Consider the following 23540-nt stretch of genomic DNA (forward strand, 5'->3'; position numbering starts at 1 on the left):
TTATTTGTAAAGGGTCGTTACAGGACTGGTCACTGGGATGGACCTTTTTGGAGCCTATAGACAATCTCATTGGTGAAGAGAGGCAGAAGATGATGGGATGTAGCTCGCTTTATGTAGCTTTTGTGCAGAGCTGTGCTGGCGTGTGCTCACCTTTGAGGAACATTCTTTATTGCAGGATCTAACAGCGATAATTCCCAGTGCTCATATGTAATGGGGTGCAAATGGCAACAGTTTAGCTAGTCCAGAATTAATCCAAGCTATGGTCAAACAGGATGAAGCTTTCATGATTGTACTCTGCTCACCTACAAAACGAACGTCTCCATGCTCTGCTCTCTGGTGACAAAGCAACTTAAGCTGACCTGCCTGGCCCGAATCTGGGAAGGGGAACGGCCCTCAGGGTGCAGAGGTGTCCAGCCCACACTGGGCCGTGGGCCAGCAGCCTGCTGCCAGCCCTTTGCTCACGGTCACAGCTGAGACCCAGCTGAAAAGCCCTAATCCCAGCTGATGAAGCTTTTAGTTCCAGCGTGATTCCCAGTGAGCAGCTCTGAATAATTGCGGAGTTTGATACGACAGCTCCACGCTTGGCTTCCTTTCACGTGCTCCTTGGGCAGCCCTGTTGTGATTGTAAAAGTTGGATTCAGAGTCACTGGACTGGCCTTAATGGAAGCTGGAAGGTGATTTCTTCCTTGAAAGATGGTTTAGTTAAGGCTTTTTCTGTTGCAAACCCCCCTTGTGAGTCAACTTATTTCACGTACAATCACTTTGCTGTTTGTGCCTTTCCCTTTTTCATGCCGTGATAGGATTAATTACGGGCAGCTAGTGACTGGATTGCAGAGCACTTACCGCTGGTGATGTGGGGAGCCCGCTGGCTGCCTCCTCATCACATGATCAAACAAACTCCAGTTTGCCCAGTGCCACAGTGAGAAGAGTGTTTACTGGTTTTCATTGGAACAAGAACTTCTGATTTGAAATGACTGGTTGGAAACGGAAGAATGGGAAGAGAAAGAAAAGAGAAATAGCAATATTTACATTCATTCTGCAGGTGAACTGAAGCTGTGTTTTTGATATAAAGAACAGCAGCTGCCGAAAGCAAAGCAGAGCTGGGTGGGAGTCAGCGCTGCACAGCAGAGGCAGGGTCCAGTCCCTCCGCACCAGCTGAGCCATTCCCATCAGCAGCTTTACCCAGCTGCAGTTTCTGGGAAGCAAATGTGCCCAAGTCAAGGGGGCTCTGCCATGCAGCCCGGGCACCCTGCCGTGCCTGGAGGACGCTTGGCTGGGTACCACTATCCAGCCAGTCAAAACGTTTGCTTCTGTCCTTATTCCTCCCTCCTTTCTACCTCCACCCAGGGCTGGCAACTTAAGTACCAGGCACCTCCTTCCAGAGCTGGCTATTCCCAAATACTTTGTTGGAAATTATGACTAATGACTTGGATACCTACTGGGATTTTGCAGATTTTTTAAGCAGCACTGTCTCAGAGCAGAAGGATGCCTTCGTTTTCTCATGGCCCATGCAGGCTGGACTGCAGCCACAAGAAGTTCTGGTCGGTGGGCTATGGTTATCTGGCAGGACCAGGCTGCTGCCTGCGGGCAGCGCTCCGTTCTCCGAGTGGCTTTGCAGCTTTCCCTCTCTCGTTCCTGCATCTTGCTCCAGTGGAGTGGGAGGGTTTGGACAGCCCCGCGTGGGGACCAGAGGGAGCGATGTGTCCTTGTCTTCACTTGGCGTTGGTGGCCGGGTGGCCACCATGGGTGTGTTGGGTCTGGATGCCTCTGAGACTTGTATCACGGGGAGGGCGCTGTCGGCCGCTGCGTGGCCGTTCATGTGCAGCTTCTTCATGTGGTGCACAACGGCTGCGGCGTTGAAGGCTTGCTGGGGAGGAAGACAAAAACCCCACGGTGAGCACCTAGGGACACTGGGCCGGGTGGGTGCTGTGGGATGAACGGACCGTCCCGTCCCCCTCGGGCAGCGGCTGCGTGCGCGGCGCTGTGCTGGTTCGCACCGACGGTTTGCGCTGCGCGTGGGAAGTGGGACGTGCTCGTTCCTGGCGTAGGCACCGCAGTTTCCATTGAGGGCAAACTGCAGCTGCTTTTGAAGGCTACAACCACTTCTGCGTGAGGAAATGGGGGGGGAAACGGCTATAAACTACCCTGTGGTGTGAAATGGAAGACTAGAGCTGAATTTTGAATGTAAGTGTTTAAAATGCTATTGTACCCGTGGTTCCTTTCCTCTCGCCACCCAAATTCTGACTAAAACTCTTGATATCAATGAAGTGCCAATTTATCTTCAAGGCTGAAAGAAGGAAAAGCTGGATTAAGCTCCCAGATGGGGAGCACCGATCTCACTCCCTTAGTATAAAGGCATTAACCCTCTCCTCCTCCCCTTCACTTTCTTGGCGAGGCCACTATAGCACAACGTTTGCGGTAAATCTACTGGGATGGGTTGCAGCAGGGAGTATTGGTGCAAACACGCCATAAACAGTAACGGCAGACAATTTTCAGGCAGCCCTTGGAAGATCTCAGCTCTTGGGTTCTTACCCACCCAGCTGAAGCCTGGCTCGTTGCTGGATGGCAGCAACTGGCATTTGGTAGCGGAATGGCTCTAGGCTCCCACCAGCAGACGACTTACCCTCCATTTGCTCTTTGCAAAGTTTTTCTGAATCTGAGCGCTGACAGATGGGTATATGTCACGGTGAAGGGCTGTATTTCCATTAATCCTGCAGATGGGGAGAGAAGAAAATGGGCTCGTAGGCAGATGGCATTCGTAAGGCATTCCATATTCTGGAGGCAACTAACTGCTTTGTACGTTCAATCAGCAATAATTAAACCCAAAGGAAAAACAGCAACAAAATGTAACACAAACACACACTTCAAAGCTTGGAAAAGCTCGGGGTGGGATTTCTTCTTTGCCTCTGTTTATGGAGGCAAATATGCACAAATTGCATCTTTAATTATTCATCATTTTTTTTCTTTGCGCACAAAAAAAAGCACCCAGGGCCGCGCGGAGGCAGACGGTGACGTTAATAACGGGGGCTGGGGAGACACCCCTGTTCTGAGCTACCACCGAGCACGTGGAGCAGACACGGAGGCTGGAAAATCCCGTGGCCACCGGCTACTGCCAGGGCCCTGGTCCGCTCACCATGGGTGCCGCAGGGCTTCTTCACAGGTAAACCTCGTGTTCGGGTTTTTCTCCAGTAAACGCCGGATGAAATCCTTGGCTGTTTAGGAGGGGAGGAGAAGCAGAGAGAAAAGGTTATTTTCTCCTCGTGCTGAGATACGATCCCAACAGGACGCAGCAAACGCCAGTGGATGAACGTGGCGAAGCCCAGCCCCGGGAGGGAGGCGTTGGCGCTGCCTCGTTGCTCCGTTAAAAGGAGATGTTTGGAGCGAAGGGCTCCAGGTGAAAACACTGTCGCTGGGGACGTACCAAATTTCGGGCTTAGATTGGATGAATTTGAGTTGAATTATTGAGCTAAAAAGTAACTCTAAAAACCATAAGAAAGTGCAAAGTGAGCAGATTTAGAAGTTGCCCTAAAGAGCAGTTACATCCCTCCCCTTTTTTTCTTTTTTCTCTTATTTTTCAGGGAGGGTTGTGGTGGTTGTTACTGAGTCCTAACAAACCTCACGCTAGTTTTGTTTGTATGTATAAAAGATTGATGTTCAAAATATGCTGCCGAGATGCTGTCTTCAGTAAACTCGCGGTGGGCGAGCTCCGCAGGCAGGTTAGTGCGGTAGAAGGGTGCTGGCAGGGTTTGCTGTATTGTGTAAGGGAACGCGACCTGATGGGAAAAAATGCAAAGGGGGAAAGAAAAAAGAAAAAAAAATAACGACAAAACCCCTCCCCCAAACCAAACAGAAAAATAAGGTGAAAATCCCTGGAGTTCCCCTGCTTCCAAGGGAAACCCAGGCCTGCTCTGAGCTCGGTAAGCGTTCATGAAAATCAGGGTGATGTTAACAGCGGCTTTGGCCGAGGATGCCGCATTGCAGGCAGGGTGCAAAGTACCCCGAGCTCTGCCGGTGCAGCTCGGCTTCGGCGTCATCGCCCCTGCCTCTGCGGTGCGGGGAGCCTCTGCAGTCAGTTCCCACGTCTGGGGGTTTGCTGCTGTGCAGGGCACTGGATTGCAGCCTGTGGGAGGGAGCCCGGTGCTTCCCAGTGCCGGAGCGTTACCTGACTCGGAGATGTCGTCCCAAAATGGAGACTCAAACTCATAGTAGCCTTCTTTAATCTTTTCAAACAGTTTGGATTCGGTCTCTTCGTAGAAAGGGGGGTACCCGCACAGCCTGGAACAGAGCAGAACGTCAGTGCTGCCATCCACCTCTGCGCAGGCTCCGCTGCAGCCCGGCCAGGCTGGGCACGCGTGGGCAGGGCGAGGGAGGGAGGAGGCTGCCCTACCCATCTACTTGTCCCTCACATCTACGCGTGCTGGTAAAGCTGCAGAGAAGAGTTAAAAACTGAACTGCAACAGCGAAAGGACAAAGCCACAGCTGGTACAAAGCTGTATGGTGTGGGAGGAAACGAAACAAAAAGTCCCACGGAAGATTGAATGATGTTTGGAGGCAGCTGAAAAAAAAACAAAGCATAGGATGAGGCACATAATAGCAAAAATGTGATTCCTTTCATCTCCGCTCCAGTACTTGATTTCTCACATCCCTTTCGTTTCTGTGGTCTAGTGAATCTGTGCAAAGGAGGAATTCTCCGCTCCTCTATTCCTGCAGCAAAATGGGAGCTCTGGTATCGCCCCCGCTTGCGCTGCTGCTCTGCAGAGGTGTCTGAAGCGATGGAGGAGCTGGGAAACTCATGGAAAAAGAGGTGGGATGCGGTTTGCTCTTACTCACAGGATATAGGTGATGACTCCAATGGACCAGCAGTCTACAGCTTTGCTGTATGGCTTCTGGGCGAGGACTTCGGGAGCTGCAGAACAGCAAAACCAAATGAAAATTCCAAGCAACGATAAATTGCTCCATACTGGGAAAGGCAGCAGCTCACATACACCCGGCCTCCGAGGTGTCGGTGCGGGAGAAGCAGCCGGTAACAGCCCCATTTGCCACCTGCACTGGGCTGTGCTTTTTGTCCCTATTTTATCCCATTGAATAGAGAGAACCACTGATAATTTCTGCCTGCATCCTGAGGCTTTAACCAGTAAGCTGAGGATCAAGCCAGTGCAGTCTGGACATCAAACAAAATCCCGTTTTGTTAACATTTCAATAAATATACGACTAACACTGACGTATTTTTTTTTATCCTTTTCTTTGCACTTTTAAGCATTCTGGGATTTTGCAGTCTCTACACTTATCTGTAACCCAGTCTTTGTGGTCCGCGCAGTGCGTCTGTGCGTAGCATGGTGTTGTTAACCTAATTATGGTTTTTTTTTTTCCTTTCTGCTAGGTAATGTACTGTACATGCACAAGGTTTTTCCCGGGCAGTCCACCAGTGCCCATTCCTGATTCTTGGCTTACCAACATATCCCGGAGTCCCACAGGCAGTGGACATGATGCCGTTCTGTTCCATTTTAGACAGGCCGAAGTCCGTGATCATGATTTTGGAGTTCTCTTCGGGAGTCAGGTAAAGAAGGTTCTCGGGCTGCGAACACAGAGTGGTCAGCGATTGAAATTTGTGTAGGAAAATGGAAAAGAGCAACAGAAAGTCGTGGGGCAGAGCGGGTGAAGGCTGCAGTGGTGCCAGCTCCCCGGGGCACTGCTCTTGTGGGGGCTGGGTCTCACCTTCAGGTCACGGTGAACTATCCCATTTTCGTGGAGGTACTTCACTGCTGTCAGGACCTGGTGGATCACCACGCTCGCGTCTTTCTCTGTGTAAACGCCTCGTTCCAGAATCCGGTCAAATAGCTCTCCCCCGGATACCCTGCAGAAATGGTAGTTCACAAAGAAAAAGACTGAAAAGAAAATTAAGCAAAGCTTATCGTGCTTTCGTGTCAGGCAGGCCTGACCTTCTGGTCCTTTTACAGCTTCACCTACAGCAGAGCTGTTCCTCGGGCAGCGGTTTTTGTGAGGTTGAGGGGCCGACGGACGCTCTCGAGTGCAATTTCAGGGTGCCAGTAAGCATTACTGCTAAACCTGGGGATCTGGGAGCCGCAGGCACCCAGCCCTGCGGGCAGGGCTGCCTCCAGGCTCTGCCACTCAAGCAGACTCAGGGTTTCGTGCAATTGCTTCCTTTTAGCTAAATTTTGAAGTTAGCAGTAGCAGCCGTGTGCTCAGAGCCGATGCCCACCGCAAGCTGCTTTCCCCGCAGCTGACACGTTGCCCGTTTTCATTTCTAGAAACCCTGCATGGCACAGCTTTAATTAGAAATACTTCTGTCTCTGCCCTGCTAAACTGTGATGAATTAATTTGCATAAATAGATCCTAATCTGGGTTTAGGAACTTGCTGCTAAAATGAGTATGGGCCAGGACAGCGTGAGAAGCGTCCAGGTTAGTTCAAACCATGCTTTGGTGGTGGTGGTGGGGGGGTTGAGCGGCCCTTGTGCACGCAGCCTTTCCGTGTGAGGGACCCTGGGGCGTGGGTGCTGGAATACCGTGCGTCACCCCGGTCGCGTCACCCCGGTCCCGCCACTCTTCTTCCTCCGGGGCTCACAAAGAAATGGCTCTGCTGATACTTACAGCTGCATGACCAGGTAGAAGTGGGTTGTGCTCTCGTAAATGTCTTCTAAAGTCACGATGTTTTCGTGCTTTATTCTGCAAAGGTAAACGTGGGTCAGAGACAAACCTGGCAAGGACAAGGTGGCTTCTCAAGTGGAAAAGCCAACAGTCATCTTGCTTTAATCACCAGTAAAAGTTCACTGGGCTGTTTTGTGGCTGATGTCCCTCGCCCCGGGTGGCGGAGGATCATCGACGCCACTGCAGGCTCCCTTTGGAGCACCAGGCACCAGCAAAGGACCAGCCCCTTCGTTTGGCAACGGCTGCCCGCTCCTCATCAGGTGTATTACCTGGGCTGCAGAAGCATTAACTCTGGGTCTCCTTTCCCTGAGTTCTGCTCTGCTTCATCTCTCCCCTTCCCCAGGTCTGGGGCAGTACGGCTGGGGGGTTCCAAGTCCAGCCGAGGAATGAGAGAAGAAACTTTACTAATCTACTAATTCATAGTAATATTTATATAGTCTTTAAAAATAAATATTGATATTATTCTTACTGTAGAGCCCCACGTCTTAGGAAAGGACATTTGTTCTGCTTTACATTACAATGTATATGTACTCACTTTTTCAACACTGCTATTTCATTCTCCAAGCTGCTATCCCTTGTGAGCGGAGACTTCTTGATGCATTTCAGAGCAAAGAGCTTGCCAGTGCTCCTTTGCTTCACGAGGAAAACTTCCGAGAAGGCACCTCTGCAGGGGGGAGAAGTTGTATTTCAGTAGATGCTGCTGCTGTGGACTGGAAGGATGCTTACAGAGAGAGAGAGGGAATAGCGAGAAAACCCGATGTGGTAGTAATTTAAGTCCAAGCAGTTGTTGACTGTAAAGGTAGAACTACATCTCCAGCAGCCCCGAACTTAGGACGGTCAATGCAAGATTATGCAATATGTAGAAACCCCCCCCCAGTTTTCTCTGTAGAGAAAAGGCTCCTTTTGCATCGTTCATCGTGAAGCTGTGTTGAGGTAGTGGACAACGAAGATCCCTTCCATGAAATTAAACCATGTTCTTCGGGATTGCCTGTAAAGGCAGCCAAGCGTTCTGCCCCGTGCGTGCCAGGCGACGGGTGAAGCGCGGCCGTGCCAGGCTCGGAGCACGCCTCCGGGGAGGCGGATGGCAAACGCGGTTTTCAAAAAAAGGGGGGGGGGAGGAGGAAGCACTGTCCACGGTCTTGCACCTCGCTGCCTTTCAAGGAACCTTTGCACTTGAATCCATCGGCACCGGGGGGGTTTTGCCAGGCTGAGTGCAAGCCTGGCCGAGGGGCTGCACCCATAACCACCTCCCTAATGGGGACTCTGCAGCTCGGGTTCTCACGGGGGTTAACACCCCCCCTTGGGAAGATCTCAACAGCCTCCGCTCTAACAGGGCCAAATTTCTGCTTAATACAAATTGTGTCTGCTCAAAGCCCCCACTGTCTTAACGCTGTCCCTGGTCAGCATTGCCCTGTGGACTGGGACAGCCAAACTGCAGTGAGGAGCACCCAGTTTCATTGCAGTTTGGGTGTATCAACCAACGTTTTGTATGTCTAAAGTACAAAACACCGGGGCAACCTCAGCTAATTCTTTCATTCAGCATCCAATGTGTTTTCCTTTCTACGGAGACTGCTAATACTTGGTGACAAAGCGATGACGAGCGTCTTTTGCATTCCCCGTACGGGTATTTATAACGTGCCTAGAGCTCGCAATCCTGTTAAAGGTTTGTCTTAGCTGAACACGTGTCTCAGGATAGTGACAGTGCATACTTTGCCAGGCCAGTCCTCAATAATCCTCGTCAAATGAGCAACAGATTAATTGACGGCAGTTAAATGGAGCTTGCCACCGAGTCCACGAAGTGCTGCGGGGAGCGGGAGGGCAGAGTGAGGCGGGGGAGCGCGGCGGAAGCACCCCCGTGGGTGGGGATGCCATTGCAGCAAACCCAGTGAACAAGGGCAGAAACCGTGCGTGTCCTGTGACCGCTACGCAAAGCACCCAGGATGCTGAGCAGCTGGGGGGCTGGGCACGGAGCCGTACCCCTCTGGCACACGGCGCTGTGCTCCTGTCCTTCCTTAGCGAGCGGTGGCCAGCGAGGACGCGGGGGCAGCGGGAGCCAAAGGCAGCTCCTTGCTCGGCTCCGCTTTCCTCCTCCTCCAGCGGACCCCGGGTGCTGCTGAAATGACGCGCAGGACTGTTGGGAATGCCGGTTCCTAGCAAGGAAAAAAAAACCCAACCCCACAACCCAACGAAATAAGAACCCAAACAAAAAACTCCCTAGGTTTTTGGGAAGGCATCCCAACAGATGAATTCGAATCTTCCTTTCCCTCGGTAAATTATGTGCGATGGTCTTCTCTCTTCTGGCCCAAAAAGCAGGTGGTGGTGGGACCTTTTCCTTGTTTCATGCATTTTTCTCCTTTTATCCATCTGAGCATGAAGGCTGTTCCGTGGAAATGCCTTTCAGGTGTCAGAGAGCTCCCGGGGAATAGGCAGGGATGCCCTCGCTCAGGTCCCTAAGCCAGCGGCTGTGGATGCTGAGGGAAGGTGATGATAGGTGCCCGGGCAATTTTAGGTCCCAGATCTTCATTTAGATTCTTCCGCTAGCTGACGCGGTGCATGTGGAAAAAAATCCCAATTTCTAATGCTAAATTTTCCTATTAATGCAATAGTAGGAAATGAACAACCTACAAATCAGATGCTGGGGCATCTGTTCTATATAGCTGTCCCAAACAGTTTATAATAATTATGCCCCTTATTAAAAAATGATGAATCAACGAGTTGGCTAGAAGAGAATAAAGCTTGTTCTAACCTCATTCCTTTAGAGAAAGCTGCCGGATAATTTAACTAATGTCTGAGGCTGACCAGGAACACAGTAATTTAAAATGTTGCCCTGCTCTGGAGGAGCCGTTTTTGGGAGCTTTGCCCTGGGTTCTAAAGTCGTGGAAAATTTGGCTGTGACAGAACTCGCTGGTGGAGGGAGCTCGATTCCTCCTCCGCCACCTTGGGAATGTTTTCCCGTCTCATTCGCATGAAAAGGCAAATTAAGCCGTTAACTCACAGAGAAATATCATACAACTTGAACATCCTTGGTCTTGTTTCATCCCTCAACCGAGTCAGGGCTTACGAGCTAAAGATACGACTTATTATTCTAATACCTCTCCCAGAGCCGTCCCTTGACCCTGCCTGACCTTGCAGCAGCAGCAGACCAGCGTGCTCGGCGGAAAAAGAGCACAAATTTTAACGAAGCTGTCACGCAGGCTTCGAGGGAAAGGAGGAGAGGGCAGAGCTGAGCCGGGGCTGTGCCGCGGGGCCGGCTGGGAAGGGGCTGCTTTGGTGCTGCTGGGCAAGCGTCAGCCACCAACCTGAGCACCAGCAGCACCCAGATGGGACACCCACCTCTCCCCTGGGGACTGGGCCAGTTTCCTGTGACATTGGCCAGTGCCCAGGGGGGAGTTGCTGCCCGGGGCTGGGAAGCCAGTTTCTAGTGGTGGCTCTGCCTGGAGAGCAGCTTGCGGTACTTACGAGCCCAGGGCCTCCATGAAAATGAATGTTTTTCGGATGTTGCTCGTCTGTTTCTTCCAGGAGCTGCTGTTGTCCTCTTCCTTGCGACCCATCTCCTCCAGAGTGGAAGCAGGGAACGCTGCGAGGAAGAGGAGGAGGAGAGAGGTGACTGCTGTGGTAGGTGCTCGCATGAAGAACGGGACTACCCGGGAGCTAGCTGGGTTCAGGATGCCAAATGGTCTTTGCTTGGTCGGAGGAGTCGGACTTCCCAAGCGTGTGAAATTTTGTGCTGCTTTCACTACTCACAAATATTGGAGCTGCCCATGTCCCTGCCATTATGTCCTGCTCCAGCCACCGGTGCAGGGCGACCCCAGATCGGCTGGGAAGGAGCTGGTGACCACGTAGCAACACCCTCCTGCCCATATACTCGTTTAGCGCGTGGTGGCAATTACACATGTTTATATTGTGCTTCATATTTTGTGGTTAAAAAACCCCCGCTGAAGGGTTGCTAATTTTAACTAAAGCATCCGTGACTTAACGGATTAAAAGTTAGGTACAACCAGTGGTGGAGACGGATTAGAGCTGAGCTGCTTTATCGCTCAAATAACAAATAGTTTGAAGAGCTCATGACTGCGGGGAGGGGAATTGATGCAAAACACTTTGTTGATCTGTCTTGCACAGTTTGCGCTGCTGTCGTCTTTAATTTTTGTTAATTGACAGATTGCTGTTGCTCTGAGTCAGAACCTCCCCGTTGCCGCCCTCGCGCAGGGCTGCAGCGAGGGAGGTCCCCACCAGCGGCCCCCACTGGGGGGGGCGCTCCTAGCAAACACAGCTTTTTGGGGTCGCCCCCGCCCCGTGCGGCGGTGGCTGGGCGTGTGTCGCCGGAGGAGGGAACCGCGGGAAATCTGGTCTGTCGGTAAAGGCAGCCATGGGACTCCCGGCGGATCCGTGCATCCAGAACACGTGTCGCCCGTCGTGGGCGGCTTGACCTTGGTCAGGTCCCCGTCCTCCGCTTCCCCCCCACCGCTAAGCTCTCGGGGCGCAGGCTGGGCAGCACCGCGGTAATGCAGAAAGTAACGCTGTCAGCCTGGGAGAGCTCACCCGGGGCGGGGGGAGAATTAGTTAGAGCTTGCACAAGGTCTGGGAGGCGTGAAATGTTCTCCTAAAGCCTAAGCGCTCTTAATAAGATCAGGTCTAACGTTACAGAACTGGCAGCATGCTGCAAGGTGAGAAACAAGCCCTGAGACTAGGAAAAAAATATATAAAAACCATGGCTTGTCTATGCTATCAGGATATGAAAGAAATGTGCTGAAAATATCCGCAAGCAGCAGGGGCTTGGGTGCTGACAGCAGCACCCTCTGCACGGGGGGGCATCCCCTCAGCACGGGGGGGCATCCCCTCGGCACGGGGGGGCTCCACCTTGGCGTCGAGAGCAGGAACGGCCGCCTGCAAGCCCATGGGGTACAGCTGAGCCTTCCAAAGACAAAGCCCAACCTTTTGTGTAAAAAATAAGCACTGGGAAAAGGCAGAAGTATTAAAGCAGAGAAAAAGCCGAACGATCTTGTTTCATGACAGACAGCTTAGATATTGAATTCCTCCTGAACCTACTTTTTCTCCTTAATTAGCACGGTTTCAGGGTTTTGAGCTCCTTGACACAATTTCTTAAAGGTTAATTTAACATTATTGAAAACAAAATTGACTCAACTGTAAACAGTCGAAGGCTTCAGTCCATAAAATCACCGAAGACCGGCAGGCACTTGACCTTTATTTACCTTCTGGACTCTGATGCACATGTGACTCCTAGAAATGCAGCTCCTTATGAAACCAGCTATGTCTTAGAATCATCGAATGGTTTGGGTGGGAAGGGACCCCTAGAGGTCACCCAGCCCAACCCCCCTGCAGGGAGCAGGGACACCTTTAACCAGACCAGGTTGCTCACAGCCTCGTATCTTGCCATTTAGAATCAGTGAAGATCAAAAGTTCTTCACAAAACCACTAATCAACTAATGGAAACCTTTCTGCCAACATTTTGAACCCCAAAATGAAATTTTCCTGTGGAGTTGTCCGCCCGTCCCAAACCTCCGCAGAACAGGAATGTCACAAACCCAGAACTCGTGGCAGAGCCGTTCGGCTGCTGGCGGAAGGCGAGTTTTATCCGCTTTAACCGAACATCAAACGCGTGATGCCCGTGTGATCTTGAACGATGGGTGAAATTCAGATGATCCCTCTCTCTTTCTTTCCCAGCCTACTGTCAAAGAAAGAATGTGAAGTAAAAATAAATAAACCCAGGGCAGCCTGGCCCCAGGGACAAGCAGCGTTGCAGTCGCCGTTCCGTGAGCCCGGTGGGCACGAGCTCCCTGGGGCAGCCCGAGCGCGGTGCAGTGCGAGGAGCCCTCCTGGGGGGGCTGGGCCACGCCACGGGCACGGCCGCGAGGGTGGAGCCGTGCGTGCTCGCTTCTGTGAATTTGGCCCATTCGAGCACAAGTGTCAAATTGGCCCAACGTTTGCTCATTTAAGCTCGACTCCCTTAGCGTTCTCATGTTTAATTCCTTGTGAATTCAACAAGTTTCTTATTTTAAAACGGATTTTGCCTCTAAAGGAAGGTAGTACTGTGTTTTCTTCAGTCTCCTGTGAATCATCTGTTCATCTTATCGTTCCTCCTTCTGTCACTCTCCGTGTACGGCATTTGGCTTCGCTGGTGTCTGGAGGAAGGGCTGGATGAATCGCTCTGACTCCCCACACGTGGATTTGGTTTCCTGCCTTCTCAGTTGTTCTCTGCCATCATGAGCAAATCATTTCCTGCCTCCCCTCGCCGCTCTGCGAGGAAGGGGAGTGAGCGCTGCTGCTATTTTGAGAGCAAAATAATGAAACGTTTGAATTGCCTGGAACGTAAAGCTGCGTATGTGCTCGGGGGATGAATGCATGCCCACCTGCCTCCTTCCTCACGTTGGATCACGTTATTCTCCGTGCTTTTTCCTTTTTTGATACAGGGGAAAGTATTTGCAAAGGGGCTCGGTGGAGGATGCGGAGGCCTCCCGGTCCAGCCGTGATTGCAGGATTAGGAGAGCTGTGAATTCCCTGATCACAGAATCAATCACAGAATGGCAAGGGTTGGAAGGGACCTCGGGAGATATCCAGTCCAACCCCCCTGCTAAAGCAGGTTCTCCAAGAGCATGTTACACAGGACTTCATCCAGGCGGGCTCTGGGACCTCGTCTTTACTTTGTCTCTGGCCCAGCCACTTGTTGTGCTGTGCAGCAGCTTGCGAGGATGCAATGTTGGCTGTATTTGTGGTCTGGTTTTTGTTACCTGTTCAGGCTCTGACCCAACCTCCTGGCCTTTCTCAGTGCTCGTACACAGCGTGTGGGTAAACGGGGCTTTAATGTATCTACTCGCGTGGTGGAAGGAGCTTTACTTTTTGCAGGAATAGAAAAGATCATAACAGAAGTTGGGCAAGCAGGCTCTGTGCTCGGACTGGCAGGTTGTCCTGCTGCGCCATGTGTCCGTCCGCACGCCCCCATCCCGCTCCTGACATACTTTGTTTGTCAGACCCGTCCTGCCGCCCCGTTCCGCGTGCATCACCCCTGGCTCGCAGGGCACATCTTCACGGGATGCACAGACAGAGCACACCCAGCAGGCTCTTGACAAACACCTTATTTTAACCACCTCATCTGGAGAAGGGTCCGTGTTGGCCCTTCTGCCCCTTCGCCTTTTGACAGTGCCAGAACAGCAGTGTGTTAAGGTTGCATTATAAAGTGGAAATGCTCATTAATTAATGTAGGTAAAGACCTTTGGAGATGGAAATGGAGTACACAGCATTACTTTAATTTGTTTAGCTTCCCTCTTGCCCATAACAAATGAAGCAATATGCAGGACTTCGCTCTAATGAGTACATGCTGACAGTAGTAAATAGTTTCAATATTAATGTCTAACCTTTGGGCTCTTCCATAGCCTAAGTCAATAAACGTGACTGCTGCCGTACTCCGTCTGATCCAGCAAACGCCACATCATTGCTTAGAATGTAATGAATGTTTTTATGACCTTGCTTAAATATTTCCTGAAGAAATTTGTTCCGCTCTCATATCTCCCAGTAACAAATCCATCTGCAGACAGGCACCCTGCTTCCGAATGGATATACTGCATTAGCAAAATTATTGTAAGGCATGATTAATAGTCTTGTGACAAAGTTACATATGGAGGGGGAAGACACATGCTGCTTTCGGGATTTTGCCTTGAGAATGGGAAAGAAGTTTGCAGAAAAAAAGGAGAATACAAAGTCAGAAGGCTTTGTGTTAAAGAATACACCAAAACAAGCGATCTGCATGTGAATGAATTAACTGCCAGGCCAGCCTCTGTGTTCAGGGACAAAAGAACAAGAAATCGAAAACACGAGCTCGCCATTAAAAACAAATCCCCATGAAACATCTTGCATTCATCCCACCGCTCCATCCGTTCAAAAGCAGTGCGTTAACTTGGTAGCCCTTGACGAACACTTGCAAAAATCCCAATCTTCATTATAAATATTTCAGATTCCTTAAAATACTTTTGAAGTAAGATGTCAGAAGGCAGCTTTCTATGAAATTGCTAAATATAACACGAGTGCTGTAGGATACCAGACTAACAGTCTGTGCAGAGAAGCCCTCCGGTATTTTCCTGCTACTAGATAAAATTCATTTAACCCCCCGCCCCCAGGTGAGCCAGAATCCCACCCGCTGCCCTGCACAGAGCCGGCAGGAAGAGCAAACGGCTGTTAAAGAAAAAATATTTTGCTTACCCAAGTCAGCGCACACAAAGCAACTCCTGTTGGCTGCTGCTCCGGCTCGGCTCCCGCCGTCTGCGGGGATTAGCGCCCGCCTGGGTGCTCACCGGCAGCGGGGAGGAGGAGGAGGAGGAGATGGCTCCGCCGCGATGGTAACCAGGCAGCCCTTCACCACCAGTAAATCGCCAGGAGCACGAGCCGCTGCCGTGGGTGTGCGTGTGCGTGCACGTCGCTGTCGATAACGGCAGCGGTACCTGGCGGCGCGGCGACGGGAACCCCAGCGCTTCGCCGGCAGGAATTGATGCCGCTGCTGCTGGGAGGAATGGTGCACGGTGTGCAGCAGCCGCCGCTCCTGGCGAGTACCGAATTTGGGATTGGCGTGTTCCTGGGTGGAATGCAAATGTAATTCGCCTTAATCAAACAAATGACTTCTCAGTGTTAAAAACCCACCCCGTTTTTCTTTTGTATGACGTTGGGAGGTCTGTGGGGCTGCACCGCGTGGAGCGGGACTGGACTGGGATGGGGTTTCCCGCTGGGGTGCTCCAGCACCCCAGCCCTCTCATCTCCAACGCCGGGGAGGTGATGCTCTCCACCATTTTTAGATGGCACAAAACCATGGAGAAAAAGCATCGCAGCAGAGATTAACCCCAGTCACAGGAGTTTTGGACTATTTTAAACCATGCAATGGCTCTATTTTGACTTTCCAAACTGCTGTGTGTGTGCCTTCCCAAGAAGCACAGCACATAGGAATATACCAAATATCAGTAATTCTTTGAATCTTTTCCATGCTGTAGGGTTTTTAGAGATGGCAATAACAACTTTACTGACTGCACTTGCAGTTGATTTACACTGCCATCTAGAATAATGCATGAAAAAGGTACATATCATCGCAACGTTCAGTTTTATATCAGGAATAAAACAACTCCGGGGCAATGCTACGAAATCACATTATTTTTCTTAATATTTCTTTCTTCAGTAGCTTAGTTCCAAGGCGAAGGCAGTTGGCTGGGCACCATTGCTGTGACCTCCATAGCGCTGGTGATTTTGATTGGAATTTCTGGATGTGGATTTGAACATTAAGTTTTGTTTAGCGCTAGATTTCTGTGGAATTTGCATAGATCTGACCTTGAAACCCCTGTAAAGCTTCGCCTGTTTCTCCCTTTAATGCCTTTCCTATGTCAGCCCCAAAAGCCTTGGCTGTCGGTGTCTCCTCTGGAGCGGGGGGGGCTGGTCCTGCTGCTGGCACCACGGGTGAGACCCCACGATCGGCGCGATGGGAGCTCAGTTATTAGGGTGTGCGTGTGCACCGCGCTTACGGATATACGCCCTGATACGTATGCGTGTGTATGCATGGACGTGCAGGGCGATCCCGCTGGTCCCGCTGCAGCGCGGGCGTTTCCATCCGGGCACGAAGACCCCGGCAGCGGGCAGGCAGCAGGGACCCTCGCGGGGAGGCGGAGCGGCGTCTGCCCACCGTGCCTCGGGACAGAGAAAGGTGCTGGCCACTTCTGCCTCTTGTTTCTTCATTCCCATCTATTAATTCCCGTTTTTAAACCCTAAAAACAATTTCATGTTTTCAGTATTATTGTCTGTGTCGTATTCAGTTCTCAACTCTTAATGTTTTATAAGATTTTGGATTTTCTTATGAACTTCTTTTACTTTCTCCAAAGCTATCAGCAATCGCATCCTAACTAGAAACGTAACAGCCACAGTTAAAACTCGTGTCGTGACATAACACAGAAGCAAAGGACGCCCTGGCTCACGGGGGGCATTTTAAGAGCCGAGCGCTGGTGAGGTGGCCGGTAGACGTGCACAGGGGAGGCAGAGGAGGGAAGCAACAAGTCCTTTGTTGAAATAGGTTCATTATGGTGGTAATTGCAAACAGAGCGTCCATCAGGAGCACGAACTGGCGCCTACGCGTGAGCATCCCTCTTCCCTGTGACGCTGGTGCCTGACCCCGGGTTTTGTTTGCCTTGCACGGAGGAGCGCGGGCTGGCCCTGCGCGGGGGGCACCCAGTCGGCTGGGCTGGGCTGGGTGAGTTGTAAGGTGATTAAGGGGCAATGGAATTAAAAATGTCACGATTCGCCATAATGCGATTGCTTTGGGAGAAGATTAAGGCAGAGGGAACGAGAACGAAAGGGAAGCGTTTCCTGCGCTCCAGTCCTTGGCGTTCGTGTGGCGTTACCGGCTGTGTCGGAGGGGAGGTGGCTGTGATAAGCCGGGGTGGGCACCCACACCTCGTCTTGCCTTTGTAGCACTTGCTGTAAATGCATTATAAATCTTACAGAAAGAGCAGGGCTGCAGCAGGGTGATGCTAGGGACAGCTCAGCATTAAAGCAGAAAGAAACTTGCCTGAAAAAAGGGAAGCAGAGCAGGGCTCTTCGGTATGCGAGAGCTGCACCGTCCCCCCCAGCGACAGCGTTCAGAGTTTGGCCTTCAGAAACACACTGAGAAAAACACCGACAAACCAGCGAGAGCAAGGGGGAAAGCTGCCTTGTGTGCTTTGCTGTGGGAAGAATCAGTCGAGATGGTGGCTCTCGACCTTGCCTGATAGAAATCTAGGACAACAGGCAAGGGGGTTCAGGGACGTTTGCTGAGCTCTCCAGGGGCTCGAGTTAAAATAGCAGCTATGAACCACAGACACCCAGCGAGCAACAATCCGGTTCTCAATGGCACGGATGAGAAGTGAGGAGGTGTGATGGAAGCCAGCAGCACAACGTGCCAGTGACAGCAGCCCCTTTGCGGAGGTGTTTGGAAGGTGCCATCAGCCCTGGCCCTGCGGGCCCTGCTCTTCTGGTGGGAAGGGGCCGGGAACAATTCTGCGAGTTTTTGCAAAGAAATGAGAAAAGAAAATATTTCCTGAACGTTATCAGTGAGAGGGCAAGCGGGGCCGCTTGTGCAGGAGGCGCATGCAGGGTTTCACGCAGAGAAGTTTTGAGGCGCAATGCCCTGAACGTAAACACAAGCTCAGAAAGCAAATACAGAGATCCAGTGTTGGTTATCTCAGGGTTTTGCAGGAGCTTGACTCCTGGGTTGTCAATCCTTGGGCTTGGTGGCACCAGCAGTGCTGTGACCGCCTCGTCCCTGCCTGTGCTCGGCCGTGGCATCCCCGGAGCTCCCAGGCTGGTGCCAGCAGAGAGCACTGCAGCACAGCCAATGAAACCAGCGTGGGCTTGGGAGCAAAAATAAACAAATAAGGGCTTCTGTGGGCAACGCAGCTGAGATGTCGGAGCGGCTGGCCGGGGGAAGGTGTTATTCTCCATGAGCCCCTTGAAATGACGCACAGTGCAGTAACGCGCTCCTCTCAAGGGGAAGCGTTGCTTTGCTTTCCTGTGTTGCCTTAACCACAGACACCGTCTGTAAAACAAGGAGCTTCCGTCGGTTATAGCGTGGTTGGGAATGAGTCGATGTGGAACGAGATGCTGCTCCCTTGAATCTGTTCCGTCTCCGTTGGAAAGCATTGCTCTCTTCTCTGGGCTCCAATTTTATAAATAAAGCGGTTAAATTGGTAGCTGAGTTATCCAAAGAACTCAGCCGTAGGTTTTGCACATTCTTCTTAACTTGGTAATTATGGTCCTGGGAACTAAGTGGTAACCATTCATTTTAAAATGGTAAAGAATCGTGTAATTAGCTCCTGGTAGGCATGTGCTGTTAATTAAGCCGTTCCGTGGTAACATCTACTGTACAGCTTGATTATCCGTCCCTAAATAACTCCAGCTAGCCCGTCTCTCATCTTGCCATCGTTTTCATAGAAAACTGTCTGTCTGGGACGTGTCCTGACCCTCTGTGCAAACCACCATCCCCAAATTTACAACCACCCCGTGGCCTAAATATCCAACATTGCGGGTTCGGGTTTGCGACTGAATTTCTTCAGCCGAGGAATGGCTCCTTTTGGATCACGTTTAGCTGCGTGGCACAACGACAGTCCGCAGGAGGTGCCTTCGGCCACGCACCCCCATGCTTGGCCACCCTGCTCGTCGCCTTCCAGCCCCGTGCGGTTCCTGCCGCGTCGTGCGTTTCCCATGCTGATAGCTCGCACTTGGAGTTGACTAATAGGAAGTAGCAGCCAATTAGGAACCTAAAAGGGCCTTTCATTAGCTTTTTGAAAAATTAAGTACTAATTATGTAGGTTTGAATAGATGTTTACTCAAGGGGTTAATTATGCATCCATAAAAAGCAAAACTTAATTTTGTGCATCTGGGGAGGAGAGGCTCAGGAAATGGTGGTGACTGCTGGCTGGTGGTGCCTGCGAAGCCCTGAGAAGTTCATCCCTTCACCATCCGCTGCCGGGACCGCTCGTCGCCTTGGAGAGCCACGGCGGGAGTGACTGTCTCTTGCGGGAAAGACGGAGCCTCGATGCAAAGCACAGCAAGGACAAAGCCCAGGTCCGCAGGAGTGCGGTGGATGCATCGAGGGCTGGTCCCATGGCCACCTCGCCTGGAGCTCTCGGGCTCCGCCACCGTTCCTAGGCCTTGGGCCCCGTCTGGCTATGGCTCCGGGAACTTTGGCCTGTGCAGGGACAGGGACCGGGACTGCGGTGGAGAGTGGGCTTCGGCCTCGGCGGTGCGTCTGGCAGCATCCTCTTAAAATCATCAGTGTCGTGCCGGTTCTATGCGGGAAACTGGCTGCCTTTGAATGGCGTGACACCTCCCTGCCGCGTCATCCTGGTGGGGAGAAGGTTAAATATATCAGTCGTTACAAAAAAAAAAAAAAAAAAGATAACTGGAGTAATAAAATTCAGAATTTCCAGGACAATTATTGCACACCATGTGATGGTGTTAAAAACAATTTGTGTTAAAAACCAAAACTATTAAATCATTCCCAGCAAAAATTAAGCTTGCCTTCTTCAGTTAAAAAAGAAAACTTTCAGGATGCTGAAATCTGGCTGAAAGACTTTACCAAGGGCAATTTGAATTTGCCTGCTTATTGCTGCATGCAGTAAATAATCAAGGAGATAACGGTATTGTGGAATTTAGCTTGAGAAGGAATCCAATTAGATCCTTCTGGACTCCTCTCATATGGGATTATGGGTGTTTCTGTCAGGATTTTTTTTTCTTCTTGGGCCAGATAGCAGCTTCAAATCACTTTTCTGTTTTATCTGTGGTTACAAGCGTAAGAACAAGAAGAAAAAACCCCTCCGGTAAGGGATACACCAGCACCAGCTCCCAGTCTGCTCGGCGGTCGGGGAGGAGGATGGGGCCAGCCTGGACCTGGGTTTCCATTCCCTCCCTCGCTGCTGCCGGTTGCAGCCCGGCTCCGTGTGTGCCCGGGGAAGGCAGCAAAGCACCGGGAAGGGCAGCGAAGGTGTAAGGAGGAGATGCTGAAAAACCGCGTCCGTCACTTCTGGCGAGGTACGTGGGTGTCCTGCCGAACCAGCTCCCTCTTTCGGGGTGTCGTGAAGTCTGGAGAGCAGGCTGAAGGGTCAGAAAGAGAACGGGCATTTGTAATAAACTGATATCCCGGCTGCTCTTGGGCTATCCAGAGTTTGTAGGTGGCTCTGCGTACCTGTAAAATACGCCTCAAGGTAGAGGAACTCGGAGTGAAAATACCGACGAACAGACTGACTAGGGAGTTACTCGTGAAACCATTTGTTACGACTCTCTCTGGATCACCTTCCGCGCTCAGGCGCAGTACGACGGCTTTCCAGATATTTTTTCACGAGCCACAAAGCTGGGGAGGGGTCTGGAGCACAAGTCTGACGAGGGGCGGCTGAGGGAGCTGGGGGGGTTCAGCCTGGAGCAGAGGAGGCTGAGGGGAGCCCTCATCGCTGCCTACAACTGCCTGAGAGGAGGGGGGAGCCGGGGGGGTCGGGCTCTGCTCCCAGAGGCGGTGCTGAGGGCCAGAGTTTGGGGGTGGGATGGCAGGGGTAGGGGAACGGTTGGGCTGGGGGAGCTTAAAGGGCTTTTCCAACCCAAACCATTCTGGGATTCTATGGTTCTATAGGCTGATTTATGCAATTCCCCGGGCTCGCTGTTGCTGCTTCCCTGGCGCTTTGCATCAAGTTTTAAAGAACGTTGGACCAGGCTACAGACCGAAAGGAACCGTCATCCATGGGGGAGACGGAGCCAGCGCCCAGCACGGCGAGGCAACGCGGCGGGACACGAGGGCTAATTTTTGCAGGAGCAGGAGTGTTTGTTTTGCTTTTTCAGTGATGACAAGCGAGCAAACAAGATCTGAATTTCACATCTGCTCCAAAGACTTCTCTTACTCTCTGTAAGTAGCCAAAACATATCAGGAGTTGGTAAGACAACATGTCTGATGGATTTATGCTTTTTTTTCATCAGCTTGCTGAAAAGTGGAAGCTAGATGACAAAACATTTCATAAGCAGTCACAGAGTCCATCTCTCGGCATGTGGGAGTACTGATAAAAGCCGGCTTTGCCTGAAATTGTGAATTCCACTTTAGTAGCCTTGGCTGGAGCTACTAGTGTAGCTACTAGTTTCCCACGTGACCTGGCTGACCGTCACCACTTGGAAGCATTCGCTTTACTCACCTATGCCTAAGATGACCGGGGATGCAGCTCAGTATAATTTTCCGAGGTGCTGTTGCTCATAACGGGCCGATACCCTGGTTTGGTGATGTTTGAGGAAATTTTTATCTGTCTGGATCCTGCTGGATGTTATTATTCAGAATATCTGTTTTCTGACCATTTGAAAAGAGCTGTGGGATGGCTGCTGGCAGCTAACATGTCTGCTATGACACAGGGAATATATCCAAACCTATTTAAATAATCTTTTCCCTGTTCTGTTTAAAGGGATGGCAGTTACCCTTACGGGTAAATAGATGACCTTCCAGGTACTCTGTCATCTTTAGACACACCACGCAGTTCGTTATAGTAGCACTAAATCAAAACCACTTCTTGTCAGAAGGAACCTTCCTACCTCCTTCCTATGAAATTTGACAGCGTACGTGGTGGATAATGGCTTTCCTGCTCGGGTGACCCACTGGTCCCTCTCCGCCGCGCCATCTACGTGGGTAATTGAGATGGTGACAGTCTCTTTTTTTTTTTTTTTTTTTTTTTTTTTTTTTTTTGTGAAGAAGTTACTTTATTCAGGTAGAATAGATCTACCTATATTTACATTTTTGCTAATTTGAATTATCATTAAGTGAAGAGTTTGGCAGAGTTGTAATTGCAGCTTTAATCTTTCCTAGGTGATCTCAACATACAGATCGGCCACATCAGATTTATACATCAGTGTAACAAAGGAGAGGTATTTCCCTCCATCAGTCACCAGATTTACCCACATTCTTTCTCAGAATAAAAAAAGTCTTGGAGATCTTAACTTTGCTTAAGTTAAGGAACAAGTGCTTCTTCCATCAGTCCTTTTATAGGGTTTAGAAATTCAACCAAAATAATGGTGATTTCTAAGAATAGGTATTTTTAGAAGAGTGGCACTTGTTCCTGAGTTGATGTCATTATGATGATGTCATAAAGAAAATTCATTACTCCTCAAATTCTGTAAGCAATGGTCATTTGGAAACATCTAGGCTGACAAGAAGCCCCTCGAAACAACAGGGTAATATTAGTACAAGGCCAATGGCTGCCTTGCCAATGCAGCCAGAAGTCAGAGTTTTCTAAGCACATTGGAGCATAAGGCGAGAATAGCTGGGTAAAGCAATGGATGAATTACTGAAAGATGTGCTGTGTGTCCCTGGGATTTGCACGCTGAGCAGGAAAGCCCCAGAAGGTGGTGGGGGAACAGAGCCGGCGTGCCCGGGGAGCCGCTCGCTGTTGGCAGAGAGACGGGCACCCCCCACGTTCACAGCCTTTATTTAGCCAAACCCTTTTCACAGTTGTTGCAGGCAGGGGCGGTTTCCAAACACGCAGTCTCTGCTCCTCACACAACCAAAAAATCGTCCCCTCCCCAGCACTCCATGGGTGCCTTGTCCTGCACGGGCACACGCGTACGGGCATCGTGGACTGCACGGTGGTGATGAAAGAGGTGCTTAGGTATTAATGTACTGAAAATGATTATTTATTATTAAGGTCTAAAAGCCAGTCAAGCTGCCCAGGTGGCCAAGTGGAAGAAGGTGGATTTTAGGTCCATTTTTCCCACTCTCCCCAAATATCCAATTTTATTTAGTGAAATTGGCAGCAGGAGAGTTGTCCCCCAATGAATGGCAATGATTTAGGGTACAGCGATGACCATAGTCCCCAAAGTTAGTGGTGCAGGTGTGTTCCTTTGCCAAGGATTTTTCATATAAGATGAGAATTATGACAACACTTAAAACTGGCATGAAAAGTGCTATAGCTTCTAACATCTGAGATTTATATTGATGGGTTTTGTACCAGAGCCACCTCCCTCCTCATAAAGCTGTACATCAGCTCTGAGATGCCAGACAAGAGACCACCTGCCTTTCTCCTGATTTATTACAAGTCATCTGGTGCCATTTGATTCCTCCCAGTATGAAACCGTTCATTATTTATATTGCGAAGAACTAGAAATAGCTGTCAGGTGGCTGTTTTCAGGCCGGTGTTGGCAGAGAGGAACGCCGGGTATTCTGAGCATCCCTACCAAGGGGGGAGATGTAAAGGAGGAGCTGCCCTGGGGAGGCCTTAGGAGGAGCAAAGTGGGGAATGGCAGCGTTATTCCTGTGTGCGCGGCTCAGGGATAACAAGAAAAGTTTTTATAAATATGTTAACAGCAAAAAGAGAGCCAGGGAGAACCTCCATCCT

General features: G+C 50.7%; 1 protein-coding gene across 1 annotated transcript; it reads right to left on the minus strand.

Moving 5' to 3' along the window:
- Positions 1 to 880: 880 nt before the first annotated feature.
- CAMK1G (calcium/calmodulin dependent protein kinase IG) lies at positions 881 to 10217 on the minus strand. The gene is made up of 11 exons (XM_035894873.1): positions 10126 to 10217; positions 7202 to 7330; positions 6610 to 6684; positions 5716 to 5854; positions 5452 to 5575; positions 4831 to 4906; positions 4163 to 4275; positions 3134 to 3212; positions 2624 to 2711; positions 1440 to 1867; positions 881 to 974 (listed from the first exon to the last, which is right to left on the minus strand). The coding sequence occupies exons 1-11, from the start codon at positions 10215 to 10217 to the stop codon at positions 881 to 883; spliced, it is 1437 nt and encodes a 478-aa protein (XP_035750766.1).
- Between the last annotated feature and the right edge of the window lie 13323 nt (positions 10218 to 23540).

The sequence above is a fragment of the Egretta garzetta genome, unplaced genomic scaffold (genome assembly GCF_000687185.1).
Source record: "Egretta garzetta isolate BGI_Z169 unplaced genomic scaffold, ASM68718v1 scaffold245, whole genome shotgun sequence".
NCBI classification, from domain to species: Eukaryota; Metazoa; Chordata; class Aves; order Pelecaniformes; family Ardeidae; genus Egretta; species Egretta garzetta.